We start from the raw sequence: 18,621 nt of genomic DNA, 5'->3' as shown, positions 1-18,621 counted from the left end.
CAATTTTTTCTCTCTCATTATATAACAGAAGTGTATAAATTGTGTTTCTGTTTTTGTATAAAGCGAGAGAAAAACATATATTTTCTTCCTATACACTTATAACTATACAATATACATACATTTTACTTCTATTCAATTGTATGCAAAGCAAATTTTTTACACATATTGCAGCGAAATAGGTCACCGAATTATACAATTGCGCATTATATAATTGCAATAAAATAGGCCAGTGAATTATACAATTGCAACGAAATAGACCAGCGAATTATACAATTTAGGTCAGCTAATCATACAATTGTATATGTATAGCGAGGCCAACGAATTATACAATTTAGGCCAGTGAATTATACAGTTGTATATGTATAGCGAATTATACAGTTATATGTTTGCTATGGAGCGCAATTATGCAAACTTTGTTATAGCATACAAATATAAATTTTTTGTTTGCTATATGTGAAAGTTGCCCTATAATTTATTCTAAATATATTATATTCAAATGGATATACATATATCTACCTCTCATCTCACTCGTCATTCTCTTATATATGTAATCCTAGATAGGAGTGGCAAATGGTTGGATTAGATTGGATTTGGATGGATTAAATATGAATTGAGTTAAAATGAATTGGATCACAACCCACCCATATAAAATATGGATAAGTAATGATTTGGTCAAATATGATTTGGGTAAAATAGACCAATTTCACATATATGAGCTGAAATTGTCGCCCCTAATCCTAGATATACACCAGATATGTGTATCTAATATATATTTGTTGTGATTTATATGTATCTTAGATACATGACTATCTCTCTCCCATCTCGCTCGTCTTTCTTACTATTTTAGTGTATCTAATAGCAAAAATGCATGTATTTAGGTATATCTTTCTAAATATATGATAAAAAAATTTTTATTAGTGGTAAAATCATTATACATAATTATTTGAAAGTATATATAGAAATTAGAATTAGTATATATGATATGAAATATGGATGTATGTCCAATTAGGGAGTATTCCCGTGGGATCCAACTGACTCCATTACTGAAGTCTTAACAGACGTTTAGAAAAATTCCGGTAAAACAAAATTCAAAATTTCGAATCAACAAAAATCTATAGACTATAACACATGAAATCGAAAAAATGAAAATTTATCTATTTTAGATTCATTTAACCTTGAAAATAAAACGATTTTGACCGTAGAAAACAACTGACTCAATTTCTAAGATTTAGACTCTCTCATATTCATTGACAGAAGGTATAGAATCCTTATACACCGCAAATTATATTTCTTCACTCGCCATTCAAATTAAGATCTTCATTAAATTTAATCCAAACAAATACAGTAAATATTTTGACTAATCCAAAACACATTTAAAAAATTCAAAAATAAATAAATAAATCTATTTTGAAGTACTACTCTTTCACTTTCCACTAACTAAAGTACAAAACCACTACTATTACAATATGATTTCATCATTCTTTTTGTACTCTACCTTATCTCATCATGAAAAAGAGATGCGAACCCCCCAAAAAAAGAAAAACTTACACAATTATATTATAATATGCGAGTTGATTTAACGTAAACATTCGATACGATCCGACTCGTCAAGATGCTGAAAATGAAGAAGTTGTTGCACCTGCACCAACACTTGCACCAGAATCAGACATAGATTTATTTTGTGATTGAGATATCCAATCCAACCACCTTTTCCCTGCTCCTTTCCTTTCTCTTTCTTCTTCATTATTATTACTCCTAAACCTACTCATCCCTGTCAATTCCGACACACTTCTCTCATTTATTACCCTTCTGCCACCCCCCATCTCCGCCGTCCGTTTTCTCGATCCTGAATATCTACGGCTCTCGCTCAATAACATCTCCGACCTCAAATACAACCTATCACAAGCCTCCACGTCACTCCACCGTTGCCGGGACCCACTTGCCGTGTCCAGCTCCGGTTCATCGCCGGATATAATTATTCGGTGTTCCAACCGCCTTTCCTCCACCTCCGGTTCCGGCGCCGGCGCCGGCGCCTTCTTTTTGCTTAATAGCATTCCGTCTTTTCTCGATAACGAAGTCGAATTAGTGGATTTGCTTTTTTTCCGGTAGAAATTCCAACTGTCTAACGACATTCTCTTGTTGAGAAACGACGGCGTTTCCTGTTTCGGAGTTTCAACGATTATCTGCAAGGACGACGATGAAGTTCCTCTTTCTCCGGCGGAAGAATGTCTTCCAGAAGATGAAGAATAAATCCTCTTTTCCTTCGCCGGAGATGATGAACATGCGGGAGAATCAGATTTTCTCTCATTTTCATGTGAAATTAAAAGAATATCTTCTGGATCAACTTGATATCGACAAAGAGGACAAGTAGAATGAGCATCCAGCCAAGTATCAACGCACTCAATATGAAATGCGTGTTTACATTTCGGTAACAATCGAAGAATTTCAGTCGATTCAAATTTATTCAAACAAACAGCACATTCAAGTCCTTCAGCTTTTTGACCTCTAAGAGATCCAAATCGAAACACCGGCAACGACTCAATCACCGTCCGATCAATACCAGAGTTTTTCCGAAAGCTTGATGAACCTGCATTCGTCAATCCTATACCAAATTCACCTTCCCTCTTACAATGCTTCGCGTATAACAACAACATAAACACGATTGAGAATATAGTTGTGAGTATTGCTACTACTATTACTATGCTCGGTCTAAAAGGCGAACCTCTAGATCTATAATACGGTGGTGGAGACGGCGATTCAGCAATCTCTTGTGCATTTATCATAACAGTAATCATCAAGAGACACAGAGAAAGCGAAAGAAAATGAACATTACAAATGTTCATACTCTCTTTTACTGGTAATCGATATGATAATATAAACAGATTTATGATAAAATTATTTGAATCGAATATATAATGGGTTTAAGGAATAATGGGGTTTAGTAAAAAACAACAAAAACAAGACAAAAATAGGATTAGAAATAGTAATATTTGTTAACATGAAATGAAACATATAGGGCAGGAATTGAGGGAAACAAAGGCACATTAAATTGTTTGTTTTAATAATTAATGGGAAAGGAATGAGGAATAATTGGTTTGGATTATGAGTAAATTAGTGTTAATTGCCATATGATTAAGCAATAATTATGAGGTTAAAAGAAGATGATGTTGATTGATGAATATGATTATGTAAAAAGCAGAACCACTACAGAGAATCCGTAACTGAAGCATTCTCTCTGTGTAGTAACGAAACTTGTGAGTTGTGACACATGGTTGGCTAAATATTTATCGACGTTTGATACGAAAGATAAAAAAATAGTAATAATTTCTATATTAATACATATTATAAATTAAAAATTGAACTCTGTCACCTTTATCTGTTGGTGGTAAATAATGATTAAAAAAAAATGTGGTTCAAATTATTGTACAGTAAACTTACTTTTTGATAAACAGTTGTGTTCTACTATATTGAGGCTAAGTTTTTTTATAGCCAAAATTTTCACTGTATATAGGCCATGATTCAAAAGGTACTCTTCTTACTTTTTTCTTATGGTGTGTTATATTCGTTTTTTTTTACTCGAAAATTTTGATATTGAAATAATTTTATAATTAGAAAAATTTAAACTTAAATTTTCTGATTAAGAATAAATGTATATTTATCATTACTGTTATTGTGACTAATTCAAAGTATTATGTAAATTATAAAGATATGATATATCTTTTTAAGATAAGTATTTTAGGACATAAATAAAATATCACTTTTCACTGTTTTTTTAACTATTCTTCTGAAAAAATGTAAAATAATTAAGAATCTAATTAAATAAAGGGTAATATAAAAAAATCAATAATTTTTTAGACATAAATTGTCATTTAATTTGAATAATAATGAAACAGATCTTAACAATGCACTTAATGTGGACCAACTAGAAAGAGTATTTGTATACAATTTTGTTAATTAAATAAGTAATAACATTAATTGGTTAATTATTTTTCATCTCGCATAAATGTAATATTGTTTATGATCCCATATTTGGTTGTTTTTTCTATATAAACAATATAAATGTATATGTTATTTATGCGAGATATAAAATTAAAATTTGATTCAAGTTTTAATTAGTTCATATTTTTTACTTTATATTGACCTCTTTCAAAAGAGGCAAGATTCCGTGAATCCGAAATAATTAATCAAAAGAATTAATTTTTCTTATAGTCAGATATATGAACATATGCGGATCATATCTTTTATTCTATTTCGAATCCTTATATTTTTTTCAAAAAAGATATTACAAATAGTATCTATGAATTATTTTTTTCTCAAGCTAATACAAAAATGTATATTCTATGTCTCTTGACCTCCCTTGCTATTATCTTTGGATTAAAATTTATATAAATTATTTCACGATAACTAGTAAGCATTTAGAACTCGAAAATAACAGAAGATTATTTAAAAACATATGAATTTAAATACTAAAATGATCAACAGAGGCGTCTCAACACAATTCGAGGTCGAAAGTAAAAAATTTATTTGAGGCCTAAAATCTAAATAAACTTTATCTATATTTATTCATTTATCTAAATTTATAGATATATATTACTTCTTAGTATCTTTTACATATATAAGATTTTCAAATATTTTTTTAATTATTATTTTTAAGTACATTGAAAACATCATTTTATTTAGACAATATTATATGAATTATTAGCACAATCCTATAAGTAATAAGTTAATAAACTTTAAAGATGAAAGAGTTAAAATAATAGAATCCGATTAACTAGGTTGATACCTTGGTATACCTACTTAATATGAAAATTAACAAAGAAATAAATAAATAATTATAATACACTTTCTTCAACACTTTTTTACTGTTATTCATATTTTTGAGAATGTATTACTCTAACTATCAAAGATGTGAACAAATAGAGTGCAAAAGGAGTTAAAAAGAATAAATAACGTGAGTGTTGACGAAAAAAAATACAAGAATCCAAAACAATGTTTCCTTAATTTTTTCTATTTTAATGGGTTAAGACATAATTTATTATTTATAGAAATTTGAGGCCCCAGGCCTAAGGCCAATACCTTAATTATATAGGCAAGAGCCGGCTGCGATGACCAAATTGACCCACATATTTATAAGTACGATTTTATCTAACGTAAAAGTAATTTTTATAATTTTATTTTTTTTTTAAATTATTGATATATAAAATTTAATATATATCATCAATTTAATATCATATTTATAATAATATATTATATTATAAAATAATACGTAACAATCTTTCGAAAATAATGTGTATTAATGATTTTATGCAAGTGGCACTCTATTGTTAGGTCAACAATTAATGTAAATGATTTCATGCAAGTGGTATTATTTTGTCATTGCCTAGCCCATGTTACATGGTCTATAAGATTGTTTATTGTCAAAAAGAAAGTATTTTTTTTAAATAAAAATAATAATTACTTCATTTTCACTCAAATAATTGGAAAAAAACTTTTTAATTAAACCTTTAGATATTTTCTTTGACCCAAAATTATTTTAGGGGTCTTTATATACGTCAAAGTTTTTGTTTTAACCCCTATATATGTGTCCTAACTCCTAAACATTAGAAACGGTTTTTATATTAAAATTTAAATATTTTAGTCTTAGCTTACATAATAAAATATAACTTTTGAATCAAATTTATATACTTTTATTTTTTATAAAAATGAATGGAGACTAAATAAATGTTTTACTTAAAAATAGCTTAATATTTTTTTTTGTAAAATAGTTTTTAAGTTGTGCAAATTAAAAACTAGTTGAAACCTCAATGTAATAAGATTATGGCCCGTTTCAATACGCAATATGAAATCAGATTGATATAAAGTTAAAGTTTGTTTGGATATATAATTTAAATTTCTTAAATTTTATTTATTTTCCTTATAAAAATCGTACAAATTGTCAAAACTATCAAAATTTCCTTAATTCTTATACAATTTTATTAAATTTTCATTTTTATTTATTGATTACGATTACGAAACAAAAAAAAAAAAGAACTCTAGTAATAGAAGAAACATGCCTCTTCTCTTCTTGTTCACCACCATCACAAACAACTCATATGAAGTAAATATTAATAACGAAATTAAGGTTATTTTAAAAACACACACTATATTTATTACAAAAATTAAATACGATTATTACATTTATATTTATATAAAAATGACATTTTGTTGTCACTCCATTTACTTTCACCCATCACTCACAATTCGCAATCATTATTTTGACATAACTATCATCAAGGTCAATCATTACAATCTTTCACGGTACGATCACAACCGTCACTATTGTCAATGACCAAAAAATCAATCTTCATCACCGTTTATCAACTTTTGCAATAATCACCACCAACCATTATTACATTCACTTAATCACTATCGATATTTATCACCATTAGTCAACATTATATACTGCTAACTGTTATCATCATTCAGCAACACCATTAGCTATAAATATCATACTACTACTAATTAGTAACCGCTATCATCACCAACCACTATTAATCGCTACGACCAATCACTATACCATAAGATACTATCCCACAACCACCGTCATCAGTCAATACCATTGACACACACCATAGTTATTACCGTACAATTTTTTAAACATGTTTATTAATATACTTTTAGATCAATTTAGTACTTTATTTGAGTTTCATACTTATTATTTTTTAAACAAAGATAAATTCCATACATTCAATTATTGAGAAATAAACAATCTTAACTATTTGTATTCAAATTTTAATATTCATGTGTATTTAAATTTAAATCTCTGATTATTCAAATATACATAGATATTCAAACGTCTTAATATTAATAAAAATAAATGAAAAAGTAGAACAATAATCAATCTTAGTAAAAACAATAAAGCATAAGAAAGAAGAAAAAAATACTTTCCACTTTTATATTACTTAATAAAAGAATTTTAAATGGAAGAAGTAAAGTAAAAAATATTATTAAAAAAATAATACGTTAAAAATGAAAAACAAAAAACAAATAATATATTTATTATGAAAAAGGTATTTCTGATTCGAAAATAATAATCAAGAACTTTTCTTGACTAAAGTATCGATAATAAGATATTTTTTTAATCAAACTCTAACAAAAGGATATTTTTATTCATTTTTGACCCTCTTCCTTTATTATAAATCAAGTAGAAGTCCAATTTAATCGCAATTTTCTTTTTTTTTGAAAAAATTTCAAATATTATCTTATTAGATAGTTTAGATTCGAATTTTAGATATAAAACAAGGATACTTCTTCTTAGGGCAAATTCGAGTGAATCTAACCATAATTTCAATAATACATAAATCAAATTTAATCAGATCGTTAAAAAATTTATACGAAAAAGTCAAAGAAATATAAACACCCAAGAAAAAGTAAATAAAAGAAATGATGTTAGAATTTCCATAGCAATTTGTCTTTCTGGTGATTTGGTGTTTGTTTTCTCCATACCGAGTCAACCCTCTTCCTCCTTCCCAGAAAAACCCTAGAATCTCCATTCATTCTCACGTTCAAATTATATATATATATATTGAATCCAATTTCATAGTCAAATTTCATATTGATTCAGAAATGACATCGGAGATCGAGGTGGTGGAGGAGGTTGAATCGAGAAATGAAGATGAATCATCGACGTCTACGGCGGTGGTTAACGGTGGTGTAGGTGAGGAGGAGAGTTTGAGGGATGATGTGTATACGGCAGCCGCGTATGGGGATATGGAGAAACTTCAGAGATTGGTGGAAAGTGAGGGTTGTTCTGTATCTGAGCCTGATGGTCTTGGTTACTATGCGCTTCAGTGGGCTGCTCTTAATAATCGCACCGCAGCTGCACAATATATTATTGAGGTTTGGTTTTGGTTATGAGATTTAGTTTATTAATGGAAGATAAAAAAAAAATGTAATTATATTTGATGCTTTCGTTTGAGTTATGTTAAAATTGAGCCATAAAAATGTTGTCTTTAGTTATGTGGTTAAATGGATCAAGTGACAACCTTTGGCTTAGTAGACTTATTTCCATTTGTCTAAGCGATATAGGACTTAGTATTTTGATGCTTAGATTTGAGCTGTGTTAAAGTTGAGCCATGAGTGGTATCATAGTGGTCAGATGGATGGAGTGACAACCATTGGAAACAAGGATAGCATCCGAGTAGACGCGATATTAGGTGAATTATTTTCATTTTTCTAAGTCCTAGCAGGTACCCCAATAACTTAGTAATGTGGGTGCAAGCTTGCCTGAAAATCACATATTTAGAAAAAAAGATTGTTTTTAGCTTATGGAAGTGCAGTGATGATTGTATTTTGTGGTAATCAGGGAATTGGATGGTAAATAAGAAAAAATAAAGGAAGTTAGCACGATAACTAACTACTCTATTACACAATAGGATATATTGTTTTGATCAAGTTACAGCCAATCAATCAATAATTCAACTTACCTCAGTCCCACTAATTGGATCAGCTGTATGGATTCACTTTGGTCTGTCTAGATCTATATAATTCTAATGAATAACATAAAGTAATATCAATGAGACAGAACTATCGCCTTAATGTTGATTGCTATTCCCTGGTTGTGTGTGTGTATTATTCCTTATTTTTTTGGTTGGTTGGGAACTGATGGCTAGTGGTGGTGATGCGATTGGCAGCACGGAGGAGATGTAAATGCTGCAGATCATACGGGGCAAACAGCATTGCACTGGAGTGCTGTTCGAGGTGCAGTGCAGGTTGCTGAGCTCTTACTACAAGAAGGTGGTCGTGTAAATGCAGCTGATATGTATGGCTATCAGGTATGGTTTTGCTTGTATGTTCTTAGTAGTCATTGCATTACTTGAAACAACTTAATGTTTCTTTTGCTGCTTAAAGTTCTGAAGCTGAATCTGTCCAGTCTCCATGGTATTCTAGATACCCCATCTAGGGCCTCATGAGCTGAGCTCATCATCATTTTGGTGCATATGTGATTTGGGTTTTTCTGGACAGTATAGGTTTAGGAGCTAGACCTGATGACGAGGGTGCAAGGAAAGTGCATTCTTGCCTGAATAAAAATCTAATTAGTTGGACCGACATATATGGATCACGAAGAAAACCTTTAAAGTAAGTAAACCATGTTTGCTGCAGCAAGCTTAGTAATTCTCTAGCAAACAAATTAGCTTTTCAGGTGCTATGCCTTCTGTTACTTGGAAGCACTATCATTCTCCAGACGACATAAAAAATCCAGACCTTAAGATCGAGTGCTCATGAATACTTGTCCATCCTTATAAAAAATAAATAGATACTTGTCCATCAGTGCATTTCCACGCTAACATTTCTATACAATCTCTGATCTTGAACCTTATAAAAGGTACTAAACTGATTGGCAAATCAGAGAAATTAGAACAAGAGTGCTCTCAGATTCATCTTTCTGAACAATGCCAAAGTTTTCCGTAGAACTGACTTTGGTCATCAAACTGTTCAGAGGCTGTTCCACATTGTTTGATGCTCTGAGACCAAAGTAATGCACCTGAAAACTTGAACTCTCTTAACTTCAAGTGGGATCTTTTGCCTTAAGGCTGCACATCCCTTTACTAATTAGAAGTGACTGTACCTTGTGAAGCCTACCAGTTGTCTATGTAAGGGGAAATTCATGTACACCCTTTTTTTGTTCTATACTTGTTCACTTTGATTTGATATGTTTACTCCGACGAGATAGAATTATGAATAGTTTAATATTATTGACTACTGGGGCATATATGGAATTGTCTAAGAGTAAATAGATGGAAAAGTTGAGCAGAGATGAGAAATAGTGGGGCCTTGAAGAGTTATTGTGGTACTTCACTCGAACAAATTTGCTGTGGGCTTTTGGTTCGACTCGCGATGCCGCATTGCGCATGGGTTCGGTACTTTCAGGAATATGTGCCCCCCCCCTCTCTCTCTTCCCCTACCCTCTTTCCAGGCTTTGTCCACAATAGGATTCAAACCCGTGACATATGTCTAACTCACACATCATGTGCTGCAAATGTGTTTCAGGAATAAGGAACATCTCAAAAAGAAAGTAAGATTGATTCAACAACAAGAAGGTTGAGAATATGATTGGTGTTACCAATTCTCGAAAAGAAAAAAGAAAAGAAATGATCGAAAATTGTCTTATCTAACCATAGGGTTTTAAATAGCCACTTAATTACAGAAAAACTGCAAAATAAATAAATATCTAAACAACCAAAAATATCTAAACTGACTTTGAATTTAAAAGAAAGTAATAGATACATACCTTAGGCCCTTACAACTAAACAACTAATTATTCAGCAAATCAGGGAAATAGATGCAATATTCAACAACTTCAGTCGCTACTATCTATAAAAGTTGCTCCTCAATAATTTATGCTTGTAAATTGTTTTGAGCGTCTTTGCACTTGCAGACTTTTACAACATGACTATTTTCTTTTATTTTATTGTGCATAACTAGCACCTCTCAAATCTCAATAACAACTTTCTCTTGTGATATTTTGAATGAGCTTTGATTTGGGTAAGGGTAGGATTTGCAAGGAGTGGTTGTAAGGGTATATCTTTCATCACGACTTCCCTAGGATCATAGATAAGTCTTCATTTTCACTTATCAAATCTGATAGTTTTTACCAATAAGGTTTGTGGGGCATTGAAAGATAGTCAGTTGTCTGCCATGTTTTAAGGTTAAGAAAGGTATGGTTTAAAACGCTTTTTCTATTGAACTGAGAGCATGTAAAGACTAGTTGAGGCTCTAATACCATTGTTGAGATCTTGTTTTTAAAAAGATGCAGCAGCAAGAATATTGATTATACGACTGGAAATCGTCTCTTCAATTTTATTAACCACAAGCCTTTAAATAGCCAATCTGCAAAATAAATATTCAAAAAAAAACTTAAAATATCTCTCAGCAATTAATATTTAAACAAGTAGTAGACTACTTCGGCATGCGACAACTAAACAACTAATTAATATTTATTCTAGCAATTAACAACAACATATTTGATTTTCGACTAGATGATCTTTTCTCCCTTTTGATAAGCACATCTGCAACAGATGATCTTACTGTCCAAGTATTTGAAGATGCATCTTGTCTTTCTTGATGTTATTTGTCCACTGTCTATATGAACGTGGGATGCCTTGTGCACCGAGCTGTCCTTTACTTCCTCTTCTTTCCTCCCATTGCTGTTGTACTTATTTAGTAACTACAAGTGATTAAGATCTTAGTATTTAAATCTTTGAAGAATTGCCTATTACTCATACTATTTTTTTTTTACTGCAGCCAACACATGTTGCCGCACAGTATGGTCAGACAGCTTTCCTTTATTATGTTGTTACAAAGTGGAATGCTGATCCTGATGTACCTGACAGTGACGGGAGAAGCCCTTTACACTGGTAGTTCTGAGAACCATACTATACCCTTTTTCTGAATAACAAGCTTGAGGTGTTAGAAGCATGCAATAGTCGTTTTTTGTTGCAGCAAGTGCTGCCTATACTTATGGAGCTTCTTTATCTGTCAAATACATGATTATTTGACACTATGTGAAAACTTGTGAAGTGGAATTTGTTGGGTTCTTGATGCCATTTTGTTCTTAAAGCCAAATTTCTGGAGAAATTCCTCTAAAATATGACTCTGATTCTTATTCAAAGAACCAGGAGAAACTGACAGTGTAGAGAAGTAACAAAACAACCCTTGATTTGGCATTAAAATACCTAAGGAATCTTCATTATGGATTTTATAATTGCTGTTTTCATTAGAAGCTGCATATGGAGAAGAGATTAGCTACAGCTACAAGCATGCATACTCAGCAATTGAATACGGACAGAGAATGTTCTCTTATGGCTTTCTTTAACAATCACTAGCCCAGATGTTTTGATGGTATATATAGATTAGAAGTTTTTTTTTCATTGTCCATTTCTGCCATAGTAATATATGCATTACACTTTAGATAGGAAAAGATTGTCTGGGTTTATTCATTCATTCATTCATAAATGGAAATATTTTTGGTCAGACTTGCTGTTGATAATTCTTTTCCACCAGCCTTCTGTCCCCTTCCCTTCCCCCGGATGAATATTCTCTTTTGTTGCTTAGCTCGTCATCTTTCTGTTACTTTATTCATGAACCAAGTAGTGGGGTTATCCTTGCACTCTTTTATTTTAGTTTTATTTGGTAAATACTTACTTGTGAATTTATTTCCCGAAAAATTTAGGGCTGCATACAAGGGTTTTGCTGACTGTATACGCCTTCTACTCTTTCTTGATGCATATCGTGGACGTCAGGATAAAGAGGGTAAACCAATTATCTTCCTCCAACTCTCTTTTTTCGTGATGCATTGCTTGAAATCTTATGTTATTTTACATTTCATTCTACTTTAGGTTGTACTCCTCTTCACTGGGCTGCTATTAGGGGTCACCTAGAAGCATGTACGGTGTTGGTGCAGGCAGGGAAGAAGGAAGACCTTATCGTGACAGATAACACTGGCCTTACACCTGCTCAGCTTGCTTCTGACAAGAGTCACAGACAAGTTGCTTTTTTCCTTGTACGTGTTTCTTGATTTTGGTGCCCCTAACTTGAGATTAGGTTGTTTTTGAGATGGTATTTATTTTAAAGTGCCTGAAAATCAGCATTTGTTATATTAAAGTCTACCTGTCTCTTTGCCAGAATGCAGCATTTTGTGCATTATTCAATTGTCTTAGAATGTTAAATGGTTCTGCAGGGAAACGCTAGGCAGTTATATGACAAACGCTGTGACGGAAGTACCCGGCTTGGCAAACTTTCAAAGCTTGGACTTGCTCCTGTTCTTTGTTGTACAATATTTCTTCTACTTACCACTTACATTCATGCGGTAATTTTGGGTACTTCTCCTAATCCTTTTGTTCACAATCAACTTTGTCTCATTAGTTTTACGTTGGTCAATGTGGAATGTCCTGTAAAGTTTCTGTTTGATTCAGCTTCAACTTTGCCAAAATTAACTGCTGCTGGCGCACTATTTGCATGGTTGGGAGTTTTCCTTGCTACAGCTGGGCTAGTTACATTTTACCGGTGCAGCAGGTATTTCTTCATGCTCTTTTGATATATAGGAATGTAAGAATGTCCATATGGTTTTTTTTAAAATTCCTATTTTTCGTTTTGCCCTCCTTAGTTGGATTTCTTAGAATTACTTACTCCTTATACATTGTTATCATTGGCAATGTCAGAAATTCCTATATGCTAAACTTGCTTGTACTCGTCAAATTTGAATCTGTCTTGTTTTTCTGTCACAGAAAAGATCCAGGTTACATCCGGAGGAGTCAACATGATTCACAAAATATCAAAGATGATGTAAGTTCCAACCTTGCAGTCCAAACCAAAAAAAAAGTTTGAAAACAAAAGAACGAAGAAAACCAGAATTAATAGTGTGAAAAGAGGCTCTTCAAAATAAAACTAATTGTTTCTTATTAGGAGGTGTGCATAATCTTTAGCCAAGACCTTTATATACTTCTGTCTATTCAGATTTGCCTCTCTTTTTTCAGCCTGTACAATTCACAAGAAATATGTGATTTCCTTGTCATATTTCAGGAACCTTTGCTCAAAATGGAAATGAATCATCCTGCTTTGCTTGCTGGGAATTGGTCTCAGCTTTGCTCCACGTGCAAGGTACTACTAGAGCTGTTTGTTCATACTTTTTTTGATAGAGACTTATCCCTTAGGGGGTTATGTACATTTTCATTTCTCCTTTTGCCAGATTGTTCGTCCTCTTCGTGCAAAGCATTGTTCAACCTGCGATCGTTGTGTGGAACAATTTGATCATCATTGTCCATGGGTGTCTAATTGCATCGGCAAGGTAATCGATTCTGCCCACTAGTGCATTTGAGATTATATCAACAGTGAATTGTGAGGCTAGTGTATATATATGAATTTTTTTGTTATGAGAAAAAAGGGTATGTGTGGTATAGCTGTTAGCTCATTAGGTAATGCTCATAGTATAACATAAGATGAAATCACGGTTTCCTCAATAATTCAGGATGACTTATGTTTGCCTACTAGTTCTTAGTTGCATCCTCTGAAGGAGTTATTTTTCACATTTTTGTTCAGAAAAACAAGTGGGACTTTTTCATCTTTCTTGTTCTGGAAGTATTGGCAATGGTCTTAACTGGTGCAGTTACTCTTACAAGTAAGTACTCTTTCCTGTAACTCACGTAAATATATTTTCATCAGAATTTTTTTTCTAATAAAACGTCTTTTTGTGATAACAGGAGTCTTGACTGACCCAGCAGCTCCATCATCGTTTGGGGCTTGGCTGAGTCATGCCGGTACTCACCATGTTGGTGCTTTAGCATTTTTATTTGCAGACTTCTTCCTCTTCGTTGGAGTGGCAGTCTTAACTGGGGTACAAGCTTCTCAGGTATGTTTTTTTTTTTTCCTGTTTACATTTGACGAGCTCTTTAGTCTACTCCGTGAAACTATATGCTATTTTATGCCTGTAAACATATAAACATATTAGTATAAATGAAGCATACAACAAGGAACTCCAGTATTCGTTTTCCTGGTTCTCTTACAACTTTACATACTATGTCTCAGCTGTTTTAGAGAATAGGTCCACTAGCATGCATCCGGTGATCTTTAATTCGTCTTCTTCCAGATATGTTATCTGAAGAGACGGAATTGTTGTGTATAAATGATGACTATTGCGGATCAGAAAGTGTATTTGAATAACTTTCTACAGACGACATGAACATGCTTATAGTTTGCCCTGAGATGCTCATTGGCTTCTTATTTCCTTTACCTGTGCAAGCTGCTTTTCCTCAAAATTCTTACCGTCAATGGTGTCTTCACGCCATTATAAGCTATTAAACGGATCATTGGTTTTTCTGACACAATTATTTCACCATCTCGTGGGAATGAGCTAAATCACATGAAATATATCTTGACCTTCCTATTTTCCCTTTTGCAACAGATATCACACAACATTACAACAAATGAAATGGCCAATATGATGCGTTACAGTTACCTCAGAGGACCAGGTGGTCGATTCCGTAATCCATATGATCATGGGTGTAAGAAGAACTGTTCAGACTTCTTGATAAATGGTTACAACGAAGACATTGAGTGTGTTGAAGAATCGGTTGAGTCCGAAGGGATTGGAATGATGCAGATTCCTCACAGTTCAAGTATGCAAAACGGCACCGGCCATTCTCATCAGATCAATGGAAATGGCCATCATGTTATCAATATAAGCAACAATAACCAGAACTCACACCAGGCCCATGTTCATTCTGCCCATTGTAGTCATAATGTGAAGAGCAAAACTGATTCTGTACCTGTGGGTTTGGGTGTTGGCTTAGGAAGAAACGCCGCGCGTGCCGCGTTACCTTCATAACCTAGTGTGCCATTGGCTTTTTTTGGGTATTTAGAATCCCTTCTTTTTGACCTTTTTATTGTTTATATATGAAGCACACACACTCGTTTTAGAGCTTAAGTTATTCATTTGGTTTACCATTTGTTTCCTCCCCAAAGTCTTACTTTGTACAAAGTTGTGATTCTTTTGCACAAGTAAAGATTTGCAGCTGTTAGTAATCCACTTTGAGAAATTGGTTTTGCTTTGCCTTTCATATAAAGTTACTTCTTGTTTCTTTTTCATATAAATGTTTGACCAGTATTCAAAACTCATTGATTCGACTAATTTAGATTCTCCATCTGTCACTCGTATCGATAAAACATAGAAGAAATGTTGAGTATATAAGGAAATAAACTATAGTTTTAAAGTCGTGCTAACTATGGACTCGAATAAGTTTATTATAACAATAACATTGAGATGGTGATTGGACAAACCTCAATCAAAATGTTTAGACTCTTTAAAAAGAGATGTTAAGTATATAAGATAATAAACACCAAATATTGTAATATTGTAGTATATATATATATATTATATGAAATGAATATGGGGGCTAATTTTAAAAGTTTGTGATAATAAATGAAAATAAATGTTCTGAAAGTGATATTTGTTCACACAAAGCAAAATTGGAATTTGTTCCCCCAATAATAGAAAAGGAGAATTTTGCCCACAGATTTGTTACAACAGCATATATAAATCTCACTTTAATCTAATAATTAGTGGTGTACAATATCGAATTGAAAATCGATCCAGACCTCAAATCGAGTCAAAAAATCCGACTAGGGGTTTGGTTTGATTTGGTTTGGCGTTTTTGAAAAAAAAATCCGATCATATTTGGGTTGGTTTGGTTTCAACTAAAAAAAAAAAACTCGAAACCAAACCATCCCGACATTATATATATAATTTTAAAATTTTATTTTGTACGTAAAAATACTTACTTTGATATAATTTTTAAATATCTCTTATACTTTTCATAGTTTTTATCTTTTATTATAATTATTTTATGTTTGGAAGTTAGAATTCTTTATGATCTAATAAGATTATAGTCTATACATGTTGGTAATTATAATAAAGTTTAAATAAAAATTAAATTAATACTAATGCAAAAAAAAATCAATTCAACACCAAGAATGACAATAATATTGAATATTTGTTTTCTTTTGTTTTACATAGATTTAGACAATTAAAATACATGATCTAATTTTACTTTTTTTTAATATTTAGTCATGTAACTAATACTTACTAAACTTATTTTAGCATGATTTAGTACTTTAAATTATGATCAATACGACTTATTAATTTGCAATATTTGTTTTATGCGATTTTATTATTATTACTCTCTCTGTCCCTATTTTAGTTGTCCACTCTAGAAGTAGCACACATATTAATGCACCAATTATTATCATAGGTTAGTTACAATTTTATCCTTAACTTAAAAGATTATGCAACTCTCCAAGTATAATAAATGTATTTTCTGGTTCCAAAAAGCATGTTTTACAACTTAGTAGTACTAGAAAATTTCTAGAATTAAATAAGGGCATGCATAGTAGGAAAAAAAATTACTGTCTTTTCTTGATTTGTTAAAATGGACAAGTAAATAGGGACAAATATAAAAGGAAATAGGGACAGATGGAGTATTATTTTTGTATATTTTAGTGTAATTAATTATATCATATTTTTTGTTATTTTCTTGAGAAATAACTTAGATAGTTGTGTTTTGGTAGGACTAAAGAAATATTTGAAATACAAGTAAATTATATGTTTTTATAAATACTTTATCAAAAAAATCCGAAAATCTGAAAAAACCCGAAAAAGACTGAAGTTGAAAACCCGAATTTTATTGGTTTGATTTGGTTTATAAATTCAAAAACCCGACACAAATAATTTGATTTGATATTTCAAAAACCCGAACCAATCCAATCATGTACACCCCTATTTATAATCTCAAAAATCACACGAAGAGAGGTTAATAACACTAACAAGTCTCATACGATAAGTTTGATCGAGAAAGTATATAGGAAATTAATATACAAGTAAAAATAAGGATACCAAAATGAGTTATTCGAATAAAATAATTTGCAAAGCGATAATAAGATGCTAAAATGATATTAAGGTATTCTTAATCACAATTTTATGTACTACTAATAAGTAATGCCAAATTGAAAAAAGAAATCAATAAATAAAAAGAAGAATAAAACTTTAGTTTGGGGTAATTCCACTTAAATAAAACTTTAGTGTGAACTTAATCTCAATTAATCACTTTTTATAAGCATTATTTATAGCAAAAGAATATTACGTCTATCATGTACTATATGTTAATTTACACTTTGTTTCGATTATTGTTACACGTTATTTCATAATATATTGTATTATACTCTATTGTACTGTATTATATGGTAGATACAATGTTTAACTAGATTGTATAATTTGTTGTTATTTAATAACATTTTAATTGTTTGATAAGATTGTATCGTATTGTATTGTAATTTACAAATTTACTTAAATATCCTTAATTATTCTATTATAATAGGTTTGACTAAATTTAAATAATTAAGGTAAAGGGTAAAATAGTATTTTGAAATATTATGTAAAGATATAATTGAAAAAAGAAATTAAGTAACAATCGGAATACACCAGATTGGTTGTTCCATAAAATAGGGGTTTTCATTGTTACGTAACAACGAAGTTTAACAATAAAGTATAATACGTTTTAAGTAACAATCAAAACAAACATTGTAAGTATAGTAACGAATACAATACATACAATGGGTAACAATGATCCAAACATAGTATTCGTGCATGCACTGAATTAAATCAATGTAAAAGAATTACACTGACTATAAAATACTTTCGAACAAAAATGATTTCGAATAAAAAAAAACACTTATCCAAAAAAGATGATAAATGGGTAAAACTAATCCGTACCGAGTATTTACATAAATTCAATATATGCACACCACGTGTTTGAATTCACAATTCATTTTAATCAATCTTAATTATTTAACATTTATTTTACTTTATTAAATTACATAATAGTGTAAATAATTTTTTTCGAATCTCAAAATCTATGATAGTTAAAGTGATTAAGGATAATCATCTTTATTCTGTTAATTTACTCTTGTTGCAAATCTATGGGCGCCCTAATTTTTTTTTAATTAAAAAATTTTAAAAAATTCAAAATGCTTTCAATTATCTTTTTCTTTGAGATAAGGTGGGTCCCCAAATTTATAATAAGCAAAATAAAA

The 18,621-nt window shown here is 31.2% G+C and overlaps 2 protein-coding genes across 2 annotated transcripts; one reads left to right on the top strand and one right to left on the bottom strand.

Annotated features, from left to right (window-relative positions):
- Positions 1 to 1,298: 1,298 nt before the first annotated feature.
- On the bottom strand, positions 1,299 to 3,252 carry LOC107024579 (RING-H2 finger protein ATL43). The gene has a single exon (XM_015225568.2). It carries the CDS (start codon positions 2,841 to 2,843, stop codon positions 1,608 to 1,610), a length of 1,236 nt encoding a protein of 411 aa, XP_015081054.1. The 5' UTR covers positions 2,844 to 3,252; the 3' UTR covers positions 1,299 to 1,607.
- A 4,181-nt stretch (positions 3,253 to 7,433) lies between these two features.
- Positions 7,434 to 15,591, top strand: LOC107026417 (protein S-acyltransferase 24). The gene is made up of 13 exons (XM_015227378.2): positions 7,434 to 7,878; positions 8,673 to 8,813; positions 11,284 to 11,396; positions 12,212 to 12,291; positions 12,378 to 12,541; positions 12,719 to 12,857; positions 12,954 to 13,053; positions 13,266 to 13,323; positions 13,561 to 13,638; positions 13,727 to 13,825; positions 14,077 to 14,155; positions 14,238 to 14,386; positions 14,939 to 15,591. Exons 1-13 carry the CDS (start codon positions 7,606 to 7,608, stop codon positions 15,359 to 15,361), a joined length of 1,896 nt encoding a protein of 631 aa, XP_015082864.1. The 5' UTR covers positions 7,434 to 7,605; the 3' UTR covers positions 15,362 to 15,591.
- Positions 15,592 to 18,621: the final 3,030 nt, after the last annotated feature.

The sequence above is a fragment of the Solanum pennellii genome, chromosome 7 (genome assembly GCF_001406875.1).
Source record: "Solanum pennellii chromosome 7, SPENNV200".
NCBI lineage: Eukaryota > Viridiplantae > Streptophyta > Magnoliopsida > Solanales > Solanaceae > Solanum > Solanum pennellii.
Note: the sequence above shows the minus strand (reverse complement) of the source record. Positions and strands in the feature narration are given on the sequence as shown.